The following is a 20310-nucleotide window of genomic DNA, read 5'->3' on the forward strand; positions in this document are numbered from 1 at the left end:
TTAATAATACAGTCAGAAACATGGCCCAATGTCTTGGTTCTGTATGTAGACAAATATGTTTAGGGTCCTACCTATATCACAGCCATGAAAAATGCATCGGACCATGAAATCTGGTCTTTTGTGTGTGCTTTTACCTCATATGATACAGATTTCATGGGGGAGACCAGTGTTTCTCAAATCGGGGGTACTGACCCAAAAGGAAGTTGAAGGGGAGTCACAAGGTTATTTTATGGAGGGCCACAATATTGCCACCCCTTACTTCTCTGCTGCCTTCAGAGCTGGGTGGTTGGAGAGTGGTGGCTGTTAGCAAGGCACACAGTTCTGAAGGCAGCGCCCTCCCAGCAGCAGCACAGAAGTAAGGGTGGTAATACCACATCATGCCACCCTTACTTCTGTGCTGCTGCCTTCAGAGCTGGGTGGCCAGAGAGTGGTGGCTTCTGATTGAGGGCCCAGCTCTGCAGGCAACAGCACAGAAGTAAAGGTGGCAATACCTTACCATGAAAACCTTATTTCTGCACTGCTTTTGGCAGTGGCTCTGCCCTCATAGGTGGGCTTCTGGCCAGCAAGTGCTGCTCTCCAGCTGCCCAGCTCTGAAGGCAGAAGTAAGGGTAGCAGTATCACAACCCTCCCTACAATAGCCCTGTGACCCCCCACAACTCATTTTTGGGTCAGGACCCCTACAATTACAATACCCTGAAATTTCAGATTTAAATAGATGAAATCATGAAATTTATGATTTTTAAAATCCTATTACCATGAAATTGACCAAAAAGTGAATTTGATAGGGCCCTAGATATGTTTCCTGACAGCAGGAATTTGTAATCTAAGACAAACAACATAAGAAGGTCCGTGTGGTTGTAGTTTAACATATATTTGTATTTTTTATTTTAAACAATTATAAATAAAGGGCCAATCTCTTCCCAACCTGTCAAGCTATCATTAATTGGCTGATTTCTTATAGACATTATTATTACATAGTCCATATTCGTGTTTGATATTTACCTCTTAAACAAAAAAAATCTCTATTTGTATTACATGTGGATTGAGTATTTTGGTGGGTTGTACTAGAATCTTGCTGGAACTCTCTTTACTGATACCTCTCCTCTTTCCCCACTATGCAACACCATGACAGAGCTCACAAACAAGCACAGCTCCAAGGCAAATAAGTGTTCCATTTGTGAGGCAGCTACTGAATCCTCAGCAAACACGGAATTATGCCTACCCTGTTCTCAGCTCATGAATTCATAATCTGCCAGAGAAAAGGGTCCCAAGTCTGATGCAGAACAAGGCCTCCTCCACACGACATAGCCAGGATTCCACAAAATGGTACAAGGAACACTCAGGGGAGCCTCTGCTCAGATTAGAGTTACACATAGGGCTAGTCAACATGGGGGAAAAGCCCACAGTAGGTGGTGTGCAGCAGCTCCCTGCACAGAGTGTGCACACGGGGAGTTAGTGCAGAGACGCTAATGGACTTTAGGGCACCGAGGGCACACTCCAGAGTGCCTTAACTAATGATTTAAAGTGCATTTCTGCGAAAATCTCTTTACAGAAGCATAGCAAGGAGCAGAAAAATCCCCCAGATCTTCAATTGGGTACTATGTAATCTTGGCAAACAGACAAACATCCACTCTGAGTCCCAGAAGGAACTGCCTGCCTTAAGAGGTTTCCTCCCAATATTCGTTAATTGTATGTCTCACGATGATTAAAATCCAAGCAAGTCTGTTCTCATTTCAGATCCATTGGGGTATTGGGATACTTTTAGAAAACACAAAGCTTCCTCCATCTCTGAATGGCCTGTGGTTCCACTTAAGAAATAATAAAATAAAGCAAAAACAATCTAAAAGCACCCCCAAAATAAGGAAAAAAAATCTATAGAATCATTCCTCCCCAATAAGCTCCTTCCTGAAAGCAGACACATTTTTCAGTTCTGAGCATAAGCAGATATAACCAGACAGAGGATTTCTTCACCTTCCAAACACGTAAACAATACACTAAATGGTGATTGCTACTTAGACATCCTGCTGGCAAAAGTAAAAACCAAAGGGAAGAAGAGAAAAGATCAAAACCAAAATGAAAATAACTAGGTTTTTTAGATAGTGGTTTTCGTATTTTTTATAAACCATTATTTACTTCAAAGTTAGAAAACCTAGACCAAAACCAAAAGAGAAAATAAACAGTTTATTATATTTGATAAGTTTCAGGACCTCAAACTCTGATGGCTAAGGCCACTAAGGTCAAGGATCAGTTTCAATGGAAAAGGAAATGACCAATACCATCTGAAAGAGTTTTTCCCCAACGATATCTCTTGATTGGAAATGCTAAGCATATCTGAAGCAGGGGTTGACAGCCTTTCAGAAGTGGTGTGCCGAGTCTTCATTTATTCACTCTAATTTAAGGTTTCACATGCCAGTAATACATTTTAACTTTTTTAGAAGGTCTCTCTCTATAAGTCTATAAACTATTGTTGTATGTACAGTAAACAAGTTTTTTAAAATGTTTAAAAAGCTTCATTTAAAATTAAATTAAAATTCAGATCTTATCAGTTTACTGCAGTGGTTCTTAACCTGGGGTGCACGGACTCCCTGGGGCAGGGCGAATGCAAGGATATTTTGCACCCTAGGTGAAACTTCCACCTTTCCCGCCCCCACCCCCTTTGCACATCGGTTCATTGAGGGGCAAATCCCAACGAGCCTTTATAGACCCCAGGGGCCAGCCGTGGGGCCAGCCATGCCCAGGGGCTGCTCCCCAGACCAGGTTCCCTCCTCCCCGCCCCCTGAACTCCATTGGAGGGTTCACAGGCCCCCCGCGAGCCCTCTCCTCCCCACCCCACCCCGAGTCCACTCACTGGCTTTGCTGGGCTTAGGCCGCTGCAGCAGCTCGGCAGGGAGGAGCTGCCTTCCGGAGGCACCGGAGATCCAGAGCGTCCTGCTTGTGGCAGCAGCGAGCCCCAGCCATGGAGGAGCCGGTGCGGCGCAGGGGGGGCAGCAGCCCTGCAAAGGCGGTGGTGGCGCCATTATCAGGGAGCAGCTGCGGCCCTCCCCGCCCCTCCTGCCCAGGCTGCGGTCCGGCACCCTCCCGGGGGACTCTTACAGGCTGCAGTGGATGTATGCGGGCACCAGCCCCCATGTGCTCCCAGCTTCCCCCTCGCCTAGGGTTACCATATTTCAACAATCAAAAAAGAGGGGAGAGCCCTGCCCTAGCCCCTCCCCCATCCACTCCCTCCCACTTCCCACCCTGACTGCCCCCATCAGAACTCCCAACCCCCGTTCCTCATCCCCTGACTGCCCCCTCCTGGGACCCCTGCCTCTAACTGCCCCCCAGAACCTCAGCCCCTACCTAAGCCTCCCTGCTCCTTGTCCCCTGGCTGCCCCCTCCTGAGACCCCCCCAGGACCCTACCTGTCCCGACTGTCCCAACCCTTATCCACACTCCTGCCCCCAGACAGACCCCCAAGACTCCCACACCCCACCCAACCACTCCCCACCCCAACAGGACCCCTAGAACTCCTGACCCATTCAACCCTCCCCCTGCTCCCTGACTGCACCCTGGGACTCCCCTTACCATGCCCATACTGGTCAGACGCTGGCTCCATGTGGAGGCAAAACACGCTGCCGGGCTGCTGCACGCACAGCCCCTCCCCCGCAGAGTGCTGAGGCAGCGGGAGGGGGGAGCTGCGGGAGGGGCAGCAACGGCTCACACTTCTGGGAGCTGCAGAACCCGAGCACAGTGAGGGGGGAGCCCGGGGGCACCTGCCCAGGCTGAGGCTCAGTGCCCGCCCTCCCCAGGGGGCTTCTGCAGAGGTTGCATGCGGGCGGCGGTCCTTGTGTGCCCTTCGCCCCGGCAGCTCATGCTCCTGGGAGCCGCAGAACCCGGGCATGGTGAGGGGGGAACCGGGGGGCACACCTGCTGCTGGTCTGGGGTCCCGGGCGCCAGCCCCGCTCAGCTGGCCTGGGGTTCCTTTCACTCAGCCGGCAGCGGGCTGAGCGGGGCTGGCGGCCGGGACCCCGGCTGGCAGCCGTGTGCCAGGCAAAATCGGCTCGCGTGCCACCTTTGGCACGCGTGCTGTAAGTTGCTGACCTCTGCGAGTCTGAAGAATGTGTGTCTCGTGTCTCTGGCAAGAATTGGATTCACAATTTGTCCTGATGCAATGACTTAAAGAACACAAACTTCGAACCAACAAGTATTCCTATCAGTAGTGAAGAAAATTGGTTGTGCGCTTACTAACTGTAAAGGTTTATTTACTAAATTAGGTTTCATAATATTATACTTTACTTGAACTGATGTTAAATTTTGTGCAAGGATTATTTTTAGCTGTCCGGGTATTAATAGGAAGTGGCAGCGCTAAATGGACAAATTGCTAATCAACACCTTGAGCCACACCCACTCACCTCTAAAGAGGGGAGGCAACCAAGTATTTTGGACTAATGGACTATGTTAAAAACAGAAAGAAATGGTTAGATAATAAACTTTACCGCACACTCTATGGTATTCAGTATAAGCATTCCCTCAAACATTCAGCATCAAATCAAATACAACAAAACTTATGTTTCGGTTTCTATATGCCCCTTCCCTTTGCCCCATTTTGTTTTTCCTTTGTTCTTTTCACTCACCTTAGAGAGATTAAAAGGCTGCTGTTGCACCCACTGAGTCATTAATCGTATTTTATTTTTCTCCCCAATAAAGTTGACTAGACATCTAATGGGCACTTTTTAGTTAATAGTGAAATAATTAAAGTTTAAGAAAAACTATTTAAAGTGTTGGCAGATTTAATATCACATCAGATATGGGTAGATTTCTGTAGTTTAAGATGAACATTGTTCTATCTACACATTTCTCATTTAATTAGATATGGAATTATGAGATATGCCGTGCAATTTAGAAGTTAACCTTTAATTTTTGGATTACTTAAACTACACCCACAACTCTTTTAGTAAAAATACAAGATTGCCCATCTGATGGCTAATCTGTTTAAGAACTTGCTCTAGAAAAGAAAAAAAATGCATGAGGAAACAAACTTATAAACTTACAAAAGGATTTTAATATAAAGCCAGGTGTCAGGCTGAAGCCTTCTCTATAAGTATAATGTGAAGTGAATTGTATGTTCTGCTTTTGTATGATTGAGCAATTGTATCATTGCTCTCAGAAGGCATTTTTAGTTGCAGATTATTGATCTTGGGCAGCCCTCTCTGCATATTTTCACTTGTGGGATGCACTTCTGTGCTGCTGTGTTTCAAGAACTTCTTGAAAAGCTCTGCCCATTGTGAGTCGTGGAATGGGCATGGGAGTAAAAGCTAGCACAAATGTCCACCCTTCACCCCCTTCCACAGCCTCAAAGGTGGGGAAATGTTGCTCCAGCAGTGGAAAGAAACTCCTGGTGCCACTTTAAGGATTGCTCCCTCTTTCCTCCCTCTCCTCATGGGCTTGGAGTGGAGGAACAGTGGGGAAAAGGGGACTCCCTAAATTATTGGCAACACTGAAGAGAGCAGCTCTGTGCACCCAAGGTGAGGATTTAAAACCTCTTTACCATCCAGGGGCATCATTATGGACCCTAAAGTTCCCATTACAGTCCTTGGGTAGGAGGCCTCTTTTGAGACCCTCTCCTACTATTCCCCCGAGTGCACGTATTTCAAGTAGTAGTCCCATGCCTCCACTTCTTTTGGGGGCGGGTCTCTGCAATCCAACCACACTCCAACTGCATCTCCAGCTTACACCTCCCTGGTTGCGAGCTGTATTACCTAGTTTCCTAGTAGGTCTAAGTGGGGTTGGACCAAAGCTCTACTTTAGGAGCCTCTGATCAGTAATAGTATCCAGTGACACAGAAACAGTTTCCCCAAAACAAAGTATGATTTATTTTGTCAAACTGGTACACAGAGCTTAGAGAAGTAGGTTTAAAATAACAGAGACCTATATGCATATTGTCTTAACTACGCTTGTTATTTCCCTCAAAACCCTAGGTAGTCACAGCTGTGCCTTGGTACCCCTCCATTCTCTTTGGGCACCAAGTTCCAGCTTGCATGTTGCAGACTCCGACTCTCAGGCAGTCTCTGTGTCAGCCTACAGCAGTGGCTCTCAAGCTTTTGTACTGGTGACCCCCTTCACATAGCAAGCCTCCGAGTGCGACCCCTTCCTCCCTTATAAATTAAAAACACTTTTTATATATTTAACACCATTATAAAAGCTGGAGGGAAAGCAGGGTTTGGGGTGGAGGTTGACAGCTCATGACCCCCCATGTAATTACCTCACAGCCCCCTGAGGGGTCCCGAACCCCAGTTTGAGAACCCCTGGCCTACAGCATAACGACTCTATCTCTCTCTGCCAACTTGCAGCTGAGCTATTTCCCCCTCCCTCTTTGCCAGAGGTACCTTTTAACAGACCCTTCAGTGTCTTTTGATCTCTCTCTTCTCAGCATTGGCCGAACAGCCCTGCCACCAGAGTTGAGTCTGTTGGCATCACACTAGTCATGCTTTTGAGGCTGGGAAGGATTTTTTGCCTTGTTGCCAGACTGGCCTGGTTGGTGTGGGTTTTTCCACCTTCCTCTGAGCAGCCCAGAGACCTGGTAGGAGGTTGGGTGGTTAGGAGTTCATGCTGTCACAATCTGGCAAATGTCTGGTGCAGATTCATGTGTAATAGGGGGTCCAATTCCCTGATAAACTGGAAGTAGAATTAGTATTAGAAGGCATCCCCAAAAATAGGGGTGGGTGTAATGTCTGGTATAGCAAGAGCCAAACCTTCCCCCATTGTCTCAACCCTCATATGAAGGGAGGACCAGTGGTTTCCTAGCAACATTAATGGAACCTGGTAAAGGGCTTGGAGGGAAGGGGTTGGGGGCAGCTCTTCCCCCAGGTAATACGGCTCATGGAAGGAAAGGTGACCCACACTGGATGAGTTATTACTAGCTAGTTTCTCATCTGTGTTAATAAAGTTGTGACTTATTAAACCATATTCCTTGTGTCGTCTTGTTTTCCGTTAGAGTCTGGGACAATAGTACATCTATCCTGTAAATAATCTTTTCCAATGGCCTAGAATCAATCCATGTAAACTACCCAAAGAAACAACTGCAACAAACATAAACAAACTAAACGGTACTTTTGGTTGAAAAAAAGGTCTCCCTGGGCACAGAGCAAAGGTCCCTATGCTAGCAGCGAGCCATGAAAAGGAAGCACATACCCACTATTTATCACATCTCTGTAAAGATCACCCCTTGGCTTGTTCTTACCACGTGTGACGAAGTGGGAATGTTATTAATGCGTTATTTGAATAATGAGTGGGGAGTATTGACCTGGGAAGGTTGCAGGGGAGTTTTGCTGGGACTGTCTGCATAGGGGGATGGGAGACTTTCCTTGAGGGAGGATACCTGAGCATGTAACATGAGAACCAGGAAGGGGGTTGGAGGCCAGGTGACACCTCTGCCTGGGAAACTGGACAAAAGGCAGGGGGAGGAGCCGGGGGGAGACTGAGTGAGGCGGCTGGAGGGAGTTTCAGTTTGGAGCTGGCTGGGAAAACAGAGGGGAGCCCAGATGGGCTCTGGCCTCCCGACGGGGCTCTGCCCCTCCCCCAAGATGGATCTAACTGAGGGGGTCCTGTTGTCTGTACTTGCAAGACCTGTCTTGGACTGTGTTCCTGTCATCTAAATAAACCTTCTGTTTTACTGGCTGGCTGAGAGTCATGGTGAATCACAGGAAGCCAGGGGTGTAGGGCCTTCTCTCCCCCCCCACACTCTTGACACCACACCTTCACATTTAGCCCAAGTTATGAAGCCTGAAGTTATGAATGTTGTGCATGCACAGTACATTTGTAATGACAGCTTGATATTTAACAGAAATCTGACAACATTGCTCTTAGAGCGCATCTCAGGCTAACTGAATTGTGTAGAGGACAAGCTAATCAGTTAAGATGTATATTGAATGATACAATCCTCCATAAATTCAAGAATTTATACCTATTTACAGGGACACATTTAGATCTAATCTACCCTTCAAATTTTAAACATATTGTATCCATGGCAGGCAACTATTGTGTTGTAACGAAGTCCATTCTCGCTGTTATATTTGTATGTTGGGCTTTAGATCTTAATGTACCAAAGCAGAATGTGGTGAAGTGATTTTTCTCATTATCTATACAAGTAGCATATTCTACCTTGCATTTGGAGACTAGGAATATGTAAGAACAAGAAAACAAAATAGGACAGATGTAAAAAAATGGCTTTCATCATAACGATCTAAAAATCAATCAAATTACCTCCTCACTTATATGACTTTTTAATTAATAGGACACTAAGGCTATATCTCCACTTTTGGTGGAGTGTTGAATACAGGCACTACATGTGAAAAGCAGGCTACCTCCAGTATCACTGCAGAGGGGAAAGTCTCCGGCAGGGAGGAGATAGCAGGGAAACTCTCCAGGAGTGGGGAAGCAGCAGGGAAAGGCTTCCCTTTGCCAGAACCTTTCCCCACTGCCTCCCTACTGCCAAAACCTTTCTTTTCTGCTGAAGCCTTTGGCTGAGGCAGGGAGAGGATTTGACAGTGGGTATGCAGAGGCACACTACATTGCTAAAATAGCAATGTAAGCGTGGGAGACGCTGCTTGAGCATGTAGAAAGCTATGTAGGACACATACAATAAGGCAGTGTTTCTCAAACTGGGGTCGCAGCTTGTGTAGGGAAAGCCCCTGGCGGGCCAGGCTGGTTTGTTTACCTGCCCCATCTGCAGGTCTGGCTGATCGCGGCTCCCACTGGCTGCGGTTCGCCGCTGCAGGCCAATGGGAGCTGCTGGAAGCGGCGGCCAGTAAGTCCCTCGACCCGCGCCGCTTCCAGCAGCTCCCATTGGCCTGGAGCAGCGAACCGTGGCCAGTGGGAGCCGCGATCGGCCAGACCTGCGGATGGGGCAGGTAAACAAACCGGCCTGGCCCGCCAGGGGCTTTCACTACACAAGCGGCGATCCCAGTTTGAGAAACACTGCAATAAGGGTTCAGGTGTTTATGCCACTCTACTTGCCAAGCCGTGTCTCACCCTCTATGCTGCTCTTTATACCCAAGCTAGCTGCCTGTATTCTCCACATGACTATAACTGCAGATGTAGCCTTTGCATCAAATTGTATCTGCTCCTGAGCAGGTAGGAGGAAAGGAACAGAGGACTGGCACTCAACGTCTCAGCCCACTGCAACTGTGATGGAGGCAGCCATAATGAGGTTGCTTGTACTTCCTGCACGTAAGGAGAGGCTGCTAGAGCTACTGGCATATTCCAAGAAGAGCATGTCTGGCTGGGGGTTGGGCTGGGAAGTCAGCATTGGGACAAATGGAAAACTACATCTGTGCTACAAGTATAGGAAGAGACTGGGGTCTCCTTTCCCTTCTGGAGACGCTATACCTCCCCCTCCATCACCACTGCAATTTCTCATTTCTTGCCCTGCTCAGTGCTACACTTGCTACAAGAACCACAGTTTAGCTCTAGACTATTCATTTTTTAGGTCAGAGGAAAATAAAAGCAAAAAGGAAAGTACCAGTGGCAGCAGGAGGTTAGAGAGAATTCATTAACTTGTAATGACATACTATGTGCATGTGCTCTCATCTGAGTACAAACCAGAGTCCATTTTCAATGCTGATAATAAAAAGTTAACTTCAGTTAAGATTTGTGTTGCTGTTTATAATTAAGTATTGCAACTGCATAAAGATTTATCGGTTATTTTTTCTCCTCTGATCTTTAAAGGGATAACAACCCAACCTAATTTGATTTTTTCAGATTTGCACATTTTACAATAGATTGAAATCCTGAGGGAGTCCACAACAGATGGATGATTGTGTTATTCTAATTTCAGCTACCTAAGGGCTGTCATTTTTTTAAAGATAATAAATTTCTTATTTCAAGGAACATGATAAACACTGAGTATCCATGCATTGTACTGAAACTACTTTCATACAAATTATAGCTTCTGTTTATTAAAATAAAACATCTGGCTTCTGTTAAAGCCTCTGTTGTTCAATGTTCAAATCCCAAGGAGTAACGTCAGAGGGAGGTTGGAGCATACCACCATCCATCAGATATTCTGTGAGCTTCTTTGGAGGTGGAGGTGGGAGAGCTGTTTGGGAAGAGATGTGATCCTAAAATCTACTTATACAGTATTGGTTAAATATTATGTAGTAATTCTTGTGGAAGGTCTGTCTTCTTATATTTTTGTTTCTGTAGATTGACTGATTTATTTTTATTTTGGGCTGTTTCTTTTTTTAAATACAGACCTCCATGGGCTAATTCCTTAATAATGCACTAGCTGGTAGGGAAGAAGCCATTCCTTATTTTTGTATTAAATATTAGTATTTATAAGACTTGGCTGAGATTGTATTAACAGGCTAGTGAAGGAACGACAGTATCATGTAACACAAGCAATACAATTAGTCTTGGTCAAGAATCAGTTGTCCCCTTTCTTAGAAAAATTCTTCCAGAAGACCTTCTGATAGAGGAACTTGGAAAGGCTAAGTATTAAGGTGGTCATTCATTATCAGAAAAAAGAACAGGAGTATTTGTGGCACCTTAGAGACAGCTGCTACTCTGAAACCATTCATTATCAGATCAGAGAGTGGCAAACTTGATATCCAAGAGATAAGGAAACTCAGTTCCTAATGATCATGGTTTTCTATTTTTATTTCATTACTTTGCCGCTGGAACCTAACATTTAAATTTGTCATGGAAGCATAGATCCTGATTCCCATTTCATTCAGCAATGGAACAAAAACAAGTTCCAAACCTTGAAAGCTTTCAAGAAACAGAATTGCTTTCTGGCTGGCCCTACTCATTTCACAGCATATGAGGGGAAAAGGGCTTATTTTTTGGCCTTAAGTGTATTAATTTGTAAGCAGGGTCTGAATGAGTTCTCCCCTGACAGCTAGCTGGGAGGGGGAAGAGATTTCAGGAGCAAATTATAGTTATGAATGAATCACACCTTTCCAACAGAATCTAGGACTTACATCTCACTCTGAAAGATCTTGAGACACAGAACTTTAAAATCATGAACACACCTACTGTGCCTAGATATCCAGCAGACAGAGCAGTGTTGCTCAAAGTGATCAACTTTGGCTGGTGTTGGGTTACAAAATCAGTTTAGTACTGAATGTAGGGGTAGTGAAATGTTGTTATGAGTGTTGTTGTCTTTATTGTATAAATAAAGGGGAGCAGAACTGTGCTTAACCTGTCTCAAATGACGGGGTCACCCTCAGCTGAAAGGACCTCATTAAACCAGGAGTTCTAATGCCAGACCCCTGTGAAAGTAAGAGGGTGGGGACAGGTATCCCAGCCAGGTGGTGCGGACTCTCCCTAAGAATCCCAGGTCTGATTTTACCTGTTCCTCCCCACTGTTCAAAGATAGAGCTAAACAGGCTCCATCAGGAACCTTCTGTTATTTTAAGTGTTCAAAAGAGTTGACAATAACTTGTAGTGGGACAGCCTATCTGCCCAGCCTAAGAGCTGAAAATCACTGAGAGCTGGGTGAAACCTAAAGAGGCTGACCTGCAGGGGTCATAGTAGCGAGGTGGCCAGCAGAGAGGAACTGCAGTTAGTGGGGTGGCCAGAAGAGAGGAACCACGGCTGGCAGGGCAGCCAGACAGAGCAAGTGGTCAGATGGCGGAGCAAGCAAGCTGCCTTCTTCCCCGGGTGGGAGGTGAACTCACACAGATGCACGTCTGAGCCGTGGCTCCTCACAGACCAAGGACAGCCACTGTGAATGGGGTATGAGGAGGGAGCAGAGGGGGGCACAGAAAAGGAACTTTTGGCTGTAGAACTCAAGAACATGAAGCAGAAGACACTGTCCCAGGTCCTCTGGGGTGGGTGTCCTGCTCACAGTTTTATGATTATGAATCATGCTTGCGGCATTTTCCCTAATTAATGTTAGGTGACTACACTCCTTTCAATTTAAAGTTTCTTTTCTATACTCAGTGCTTGCAAGTGGGGAAGTATTGTCTCTCAGAGCAACCCAGGGGTGATGTGTAATTTTCCCAGGTTATTGGGTGTGGGCTTGAGCTGGTTCTGTATTGTATTGTTGAAAAGGAACCTCTAGATATTGAGCCCAGCCCTGGCTGCTGCCGGCTCCACCTGTCAGAAGGGTTACACGTGTTACTTTCAAACTTCTGTATGTCACAATACTGTCTAATACTATCTTCTTCATAATCATAACAAATATATTTGTTTTATGACCTAGACGGAGTGGAGGACTTTATACAGGGCAAGAATAAGAAAACTAATAAAATTAGGGGTATCACTATTTGTGACAATGGCACAGATACAACTGTGGAAAAGAGACTGATAAGAACTAATGCTTTACAGATTAATGAATTCTCAGAGAGCCTGGTACCGGTAATGTTAAGGAACAACACAATGTATACTTGAATGTTTGTTTTCAGAACTGAACATTCAGTCATGTTCCAAGAACGTGTGTCTAACTTTGCTTTGTTTATAAGAATTATTGGGTTAAAATACTACTGGGAAATTCTGAAAAGGGCTGTCATGCAGCCTGAGTTGTTTACCATGGAAAGAGGAAGTGTAAAACCCAAGGTAACCCAGAAACGAGGCCTTTTCTTTAGTCAGTTTTGTTTTCTTGCTGCGTCCATACTTTTTTACTTTTTCCACTTCTGAGTAATGAAGCTAATGGGTATAAAGCCTACTGAATATTGAAGCTGGGTGTTTCCCAAGCCTAACATGCATCCTAACATTTCCCTTGCCTATTCACGCTTTCTGCTGTACTTGACATGTGCAGGAGAAACTTCATCTTATCTAAAAATTGATCAGAATTAGGCTTGTCTTCTGATCCCGCTTTCTAGCCTCCCACACTTCAGAGGGACCAGGATGCAATGCAGTCATTCATGAATGACAACTACCCTAAGCTCACAAAAAATAAATGGAGCTGGGCAGAAAATGGTAATTCCATTTCATGGAAGATTTAAAGATCTTTAAATTTTGGTTTACTCTGATTTGGAATAAAACCAAAAATTTTCAAAATGGTTTGAGAAACTGTTCTCCACCCAGCTATACAGGGGGCCTTGGCTCCGGGGCAGTCTGCCTGGGTTCTGTCAGAATTTAAGCAAAAACAAACCATTTCTGCAACATGTTTAGATTTCAACAACTGGGCAAATTCTAATACAAAATGTCTTACTTAATTTTTTCTGACCAGCTCTCAATTAACTCTTATGCTATGCTACATATTTTGTGGCAATAAAAATGCCGTTAAACTGCAGAGCCAGGTGATAAAATTGTATGTATCCTTTATCCTTGACTAACTCACCTGCACTCTGCTCACTAATCTATATGCATCAATATTTATTCAAATATTAATAACTTCTGGGTAGTTTCCAAGAGTTGCAATTACACAAAAACAAACCCCTTACAAAAAAAAAAAAGGTCTTTCTTCCTTCACTAAATTCTCCCTATGAACCTCTACTGGGGTTCAGGATGGACAACATCGCACAAGAAACAGATTTAAGGTAAGGTATCTTTTTATCTAGTAGGGATAGAAAAAGGAGCATAAGACCATTCAAAATGGGAAGATTACCAGCTTTCCAATAGGACACACAATATTTCCTTCTAGTATGGAGAAAATTTAATTATAAAGTCTTGGCATTTAATGTATGGGAAAGTTAGTTTGGGTCATTCTTAGAGTTTTAAAAAGTGTGTTAATTGTATTTTAGTTCCCTGACACATGTAGATGGACTCACAGTAACTAGAAGGGAAGGCTGGCATAAAAAAAAAACAACAAAAAACACAGCCCTCACTTGCAATTAAACTATTTAAGACATTTCTAAAATAGCTGTTGGTTAAATGTGTGACTTATAAACAATAAATACATGATGGGTTTTACTGGCATTTGTTTGGAATGGCAGCATTACTCAGTCACCTATGTAATTAATTCCAAAACAAACATTCATAAAACCTTTATACCACACCATCATGTATTCTGTCTCTCTCTTTATATACTGTACATATACTACAAGAAGGTTCAAAATTTCATTAACATTAGCCATAGTATGTTTCAACAAACAGGTCCTGTTCTAGGGTATGTCTACAATACCCGCCGGATTGGTGGGAAGTGATCGATCTATCGTCTCGTCTAGACGATCATCGATCCCCGAACGCGCTCCCTGCCGACTCCAGAACTCCACCAGGGTGAGAGGCAGAAGCAGAGTTGATGGGGGAGCGGCGGCCATCAATCCCACGCCGCGAGGATGCGAAGTACGTCAATCTAAGTTGATCTAAGATACGTCGACTTCAGCTACGCTATTCTCATAGCTGAAGTTGCGTATCTTAGATCGACCCCCCACATCCCCTCAGTGTAGACCAGGCCCCAGAAGGACACTAAATGTTCCCCATGATTTGAATAATGAATACATGAACTGTTAAACAAAGAATATTAAAGATGTCTAGCTACTTTTTTAATAGTCAAAAAGCTATGGATATATTATTTTTCTTTTAAATTCAAATATGAAGTGTCTGCAAACTTACCTTCATATCCTTCAGTGCTGAAGTAACATTCTGATGGGTTTTCAGAAAGATGCAACACAAACTTTTCAATTAATTCTGCCAAAACTGTAATAAGCAAAAAACCCATTAAAACATTAGCGGCAATGAATGGAATGCGGAACTACATTACCCAACAAAATTACAACATGTGGACAACAAAAGCAATTTGAACTCCTGAATGTTTATGCACATTTATATGGGGAAAAAGTTCAAAATATTGTGCTCTTGGATTCATAACATTCCTGATTCAAATTAAATTTTTAATAGCTTCACTGAGAATCTATTCAGTGTTAACTGAAAGGGAATTATTTATTATCTTTAGATCCTCCAAGGATTACTTCAGAATTTGTTACATGGTTTCAATATACAAAGAAAATTAACTCTAATTAGACTACAGTAACTTACCACATTTGTATGTAGATGTAGACTGTGGATAAAAATGTTACTTGAAGACAAAAGACAAGAGACAATGCATTTTAAGGGTTCTGTACTTCCTTCTGATAAACAGTGCAAAATCAATTGTTTGCATATTTATACAAGAGTAATGGCCAACTTTCCAAAATATAAAAAATACAGTATATATTATTAGATATTAGAGGGAAAGAACAAATCTCAAGGGATGCTTCTACGCGTTATTATCACTACAATCTTACTCAAAGATCTGCTCCTTCCATGGAAGCTCTCATGGGGATTGTGCTCCACTCTGAATGTCTGTATTGTGGGGTCGAGCAGGATGCTGGAACTTGGTCACTACTCATGGCCCTAAGCACCCCTCTACAAAATATGCCTTGTGATATATCATTTGAAAACTAATAACTTGCAGGTTAATAACATCATGGTAAAATGTATATAGCAACATAATATGCAAATGTATGCATTCCCCTTATAGGATGTCATTGTCATACGTTCTAGACCAGGTTCCCTAGACTAGGTAAAGGTATTAAACAAGTTTATCTCAAACAAAGGAATGTAGTTTCCTCACCTGGGAGTTACTTCCATAGTACTTTGTAAGACAATGAGACTATATTTACATATTGGTTGAATAGATCCATCAAGCTAACAAGTGGGTGGAGGCAAACCCTACATTATCACGACAGAGGAGGACATTTTTAATGTTCATTAAGTTGCACCAGAAGGGGCAGGAACTAAAGTAATTTGCATTTTAGCAGACAACTCCAGAAGGGGAAGAAGCAACAGAAAACTTCCTTCAAGTTGCTGGGAATAGACTTATCTGACATATTATTCAGAAGAATCCATTTCAAAGATTTATTGGACTATAAAAGAGAGAGACCAAGAAACCCAAGTTATCTATCTTTCACGTAAGAAGACAATGATACTAGCCCTTTGACACATGAGGAGATAGATCCTGGCCTAGGGGTTCGGTCAGCCATCTTGGTGAAAGCACATGGTGAGGCTTTTACCTTGAATCAAGTCTAGCTTGTTAAGTTTTAGTTGCTAGAAAGCATTTTATCTTTATTTCTCCTGTAACCATTTCTGACTTTAATCCTTATACTTGTACTCACTTAATATTCATCTCTTTGGAATTAAATAAACTTGCTTTATTTTTAATCTAAACCAACCCAGTGCTGTGTTTGAACTGAACTGTTTGGTAACTCCAGTTAAAGTATCAAACTGTTGTATATTGACTCTTCAAAGGAGCAACAAACCTTATAATTCCTCTGGTTGTTCCATGACAAGGTTGGACATTTCAGAACACATGTTTTGGGGGAAAATTCGGGGCTGGGGAGAGTGTGGGGTCACCTTACCAGTTGTTAACCAAGGCGGGGAGTCGGGGGGTAAGTGGAAGTCTAGTATCCCGGGCAGAGGGCTACAGTAGCAAGACATTGTGAGGCACTCAGGGTTACAGGCTAAGAGGTGACAATTTCTCACTGGTCTGTATTTCACCCCAGAATGTGACACTACCCAAGGAATTGTATTCCCTCTCTTGTACGATAATAGCCAATAAGTAAACTTTTAGGTGTTAAAGCACACAAGCTACAGCAACTCAGAACAGCCTATCATTTTACATAAATATTATCTCAAAAGAAATGTCGTGTCTTGTGAAAGCCCTCAATTTACTTCATAACCAAGTTTAATTCAATACACTCCACTTATGTATTTTTTTCTCTCACAAATTTGATTGAGTTTTCACAGACCCATGCTGGGCACTTAGATGAATACTTACAGATGGCTGGAATCAATTTTGTTCTAGAATTTGAAAAAAAACCAGTTGCTTAGCAGTTGAACTGTCACTTCGCACATTAACTCAGTCACTGAACTGAAGTATTTGGCTGTTGGGTCAAGCATATGGATGCCTTCCAATAAAAAAGTTCAAATTAAAATATTCTCTATTGACTTTAAATTTTGTGAATTATGCAATATTTTAATCTTGTTACATTGCTCCTATTTATTATTCAAGCATAACATATTTTATTGATCTGAATGTGAACAGTCATATATTAAATGTACTGTTACAAGTGAACTGCAAGTTTTCCCAAGAGAAACTCTTTAGTTTCCATGTCTAAGTCTAAGCAGTAATTTTTTTCTTATTTTAAGTATGTTATGCTAATTGTGGTCCCAATCATACAAAGGCTTAAGTACAATGGTAGGGTTACTCTCAGAATGTAAAGTTAAACACATGCATATATTTTTTCAAGAGTGGGGTCCATGCTGATACATAAATATGAACATGTTAATCTATATTGGAGGATTTACTTGATTCCAAGAAGAGGAAGAAGAAGAAAGCTTTTACAAATGTCTAATTTCAAAGGCAAATGCTGCATCACGGAGTGGCTGAACTATGGCAGCAGCAGAAGGGGTTTTTATGTGATAGTTCTGAAAATAGTATTTCTTTTGAAAAATATACTGAACAAGCAACAGTTTGGCAGAGTTTGCCATCCTCAGGGATCCAAACTCCTGTGCTCTTGACTAGAAAATACTACAGTCTCTAAATTGATTTTTTTTTTCAGGTACCCACAAAATGAACATAAGGCTGTGCTTTAATGAGTCTCATAGAATAAATATGCTTGTGCTGTCTACATTAATTTTTATAGAGGAATGATTTCAGGGAAAAAGAATGATATTAAATATATTCAACCATCCTATTCAAGCGGAAGAGGGGAATAACCCAATTTCTGTGCAGTCTCTATTGCTTTGATGTAGCAAGAGACTGATCTTTCTCAATAAAAATGTAATGCTTCTCAATGTGAACTTGGTGTTGCAACAATCATCATTTTCTATACCAACTGCCACTGCATATACTCTCCTTGTTACTACCGCAGTGAAATCAATAGTGGTATAATTAAAGTTCTTGAAGACTTCTTTTGAGCTGATTCCTATGCATTAAAGTTCCATATAGGTCTGTTTCCCCAATGGGGAAAACTCTGGCACACAGAGTAGAGTCTGTAATCTCCCAGCAACTTCCTACAATATTTACAACTGTGGATTGACAAGACACAGATTGCTGTATGCAAAAATAGACAGTCTTTCTTAGTGGCATTTTTCTTCCTTAATTAAGGCATTTTTAATAGACTGGATCTGTAAAAATGTGATTCCTGTGAACCTTTTGGACAATTAAACCAGCAATGTGTATAATTTAATGAGAAAATATTAGGTTAAACAGTGGCTGGAGAAACTGTAAAAATGATTGTCTTTATGGTTTTTTAATTGTTAGTTTTAGGAGAGGTGAGGGGATATTGTAAATTGAGGGTAAGATCAAAGCCTTTTTAAATCTGAATTGTCCTGGTGATGATACATGGCTTTGGGTCATGCTCTCCTTGTTACATTTTCACTGGTGTTTTTAATGTAGGTCATTATTGTTCCCTACATGGGATATTCCCATAGAGGAGATGGGAAAGCTTCATTTGCATTCTTCTGTTTAAAGTAGTGATGTACTTTGACCAACTACAGAAGTATAAAGGGATGCAGCCTCCCCAAACCTACAGGTAATTTTACTTTTGAGAAGAGCCTGTGCAATTGTAGTGGCTCTCAACCTCTTAGCAGTTCTTCAGGACACATTCTACATGATCAAGAAAAGCAGGGGAAGCTAATGCTGACAGGGTGAGCACTAAGTTTAGCTACTTATGCTTAAGCTACTTTCAGCTGGGCACCTTCTGGAATCCAGAGCTCTCTGGTTTCGGAAGTAATAAATATTGCAGAGCAAAGTAAATCTTTATTAAAATGAAAATCAACTCAGTGATTGGTCATTTTTTTCAACCAGATCAAAAAAAATTGTGGCATACTCAAGTAATACAGTCTACTGCAAGACACAACCACTGTTCCATTGCTGTCTGTCATGGTACTGTGCGTAGAACTACACCTGGACAGAAAGTTTCATACACTCCCTTCTCTAAACTCCCTTCAAAACTCAATGTTTGTTGCTTTCGTTCACCTTCATAAAAAAAAAAAAAGGGAAAAAAATAATCCTAATAAATTTATCCACTCATAAAACACATGCAGAGCAAACAGCAAACCAAGTCTCCCATAAAATATATTTTATTAAAAACCAAGCGTTCCCAAACCAACACAGTTAGCTGGAATTTTGCTGTTTCTGAACTAGCCCCATTCAGATGTACCGTATTTGAACAAGAGCCTTTAGCACCCTGGGGTTAGCAGTATCTTCCTCAGTTAAAGTATTATCTTGTGGTAGTATTTTTGGAAATAATTAAATTGCTTTTCAAGTCATTCAGTTTCCATTGCTGTAATGTTCTCTTCATGTACCATAACATTTCTTTATGCATTTCCAGAATCCATGTGATATATGCTTTTATGGGTACTTTCTTGCTTAGCTATTCCCCATGCTGTTCAATGCAAAGATATTTATACAGTATAGAGCTTTTGGATTCATGTTAACAAAATGCAATATTTGCTTTAAATTCTCAGTTGTCACTTTTGATATCTTTTCAGTGATGTTATGGAAAACAATGCACATCAGCTTTTGACATTGGATATGGCCCACTACAAAGCACAAAAGAATAAATCTCTGTTCTTTCCTTTGGAAGCTCACTGTTTAAAACATCAAGTGTTCTGTTTTCAGATTAAAATTGTTTTTCTTCACAACTGTTTGTTTCTTTTTATACTCAATAGGATACACTGACAATTTTCAACACTAATTTCATATAGCTCAAGCAAAGAGAGCAAACTAGTAAAAATGCTGCGTTCAAATAAATTGATTATGCACACATTCCAATTATTTTATATTCTGCATGATGCACAACTTTTAAGAAAAACTGCTTAGAAGGTTGGGAAGTCAACATGAGAGATGCAAGAATGTAGGTGTGAAAAAGTCAGCATATTTTTATGCTAGAAAAAAATCTATTTTAAAATGTATTACATTTCAATTTATCTTTATTATACTGACAGAAGTTCATATAAAAATCACTTACTGGTTTGAGTTGTGGACCCCCATTTGTTTATCCTTTCTACGGAGTGCTTGGGGAAGAAAAATCCTGACTCTCAGTGAACTACAGTCATCAAAAACTATAAACTCATAACACAGAGTTTATGAGAAGGAAAAGCCTGAGAATTTAGCAACTTTTGATCACTGCTGACTTGAGCCACATTAAAACAAACTAGTAGTGGAAAGTTCCTTATTTCATTATCTTTACACTGAATCTCTTCCTTTACAGATTATTTACTAAATTTTCTGTTACTTTGGCACTAAAGCCCCTAGATTATTTTACCTTATAAGTAAAGGTGAAATTCTGGTCCCCTGGGTTGCACTGTCTCTCTGTAAAGGGAACACATATTGGCTTTCCTTTAAGCTTTCTTATGTTTGTTAGTTATATTGACCACCTTTCTAAAGTATAACATACGT

General features: G+C 42.1%; 1 protein-coding gene across 14 annotated transcripts in view; it reads right to left on the minus strand.

The window, feature by feature from the left end:
- The window catches only part of TBC1D32 (TBC1 domain family member 32), a 186229-nt gene that overhangs the window by 38291 nt on the left and 127628 nt on the right, over positions 1 to 20310 (minus strand). For 13 of the 14 annotated variants that reach the window (XM_045010109.1, XM_045010113.1, XM_045010116.1 and 10 more), the window contains one exon: positions 14478 to 14561. In XM_045010109.1, the coding sequence (XP_044866044.1) occupies positions 14478 to 14561 (84 nt within the window). Of the gene's footprint in view, positions 1 to 6252; positions 6654 to 14477; positions 14562 to 20310 lie in introns of those variants that run through there. The other variant, XM_045010118.1, reaches the window with a different exon arrangement.

The sequence above is a fragment of the Mauremys mutica genome, chromosome 3 (genome assembly GCF_020497125.1).
Source record: "Mauremys mutica isolate MM-2020 ecotype Southern chromosome 3, ASM2049712v1, whole genome shotgun sequence".
NCBI classification, from domain to species: Eukaryota; Metazoa; Chordata; order Testudines; family Geoemydidae; genus Mauremys; species Mauremys mutica.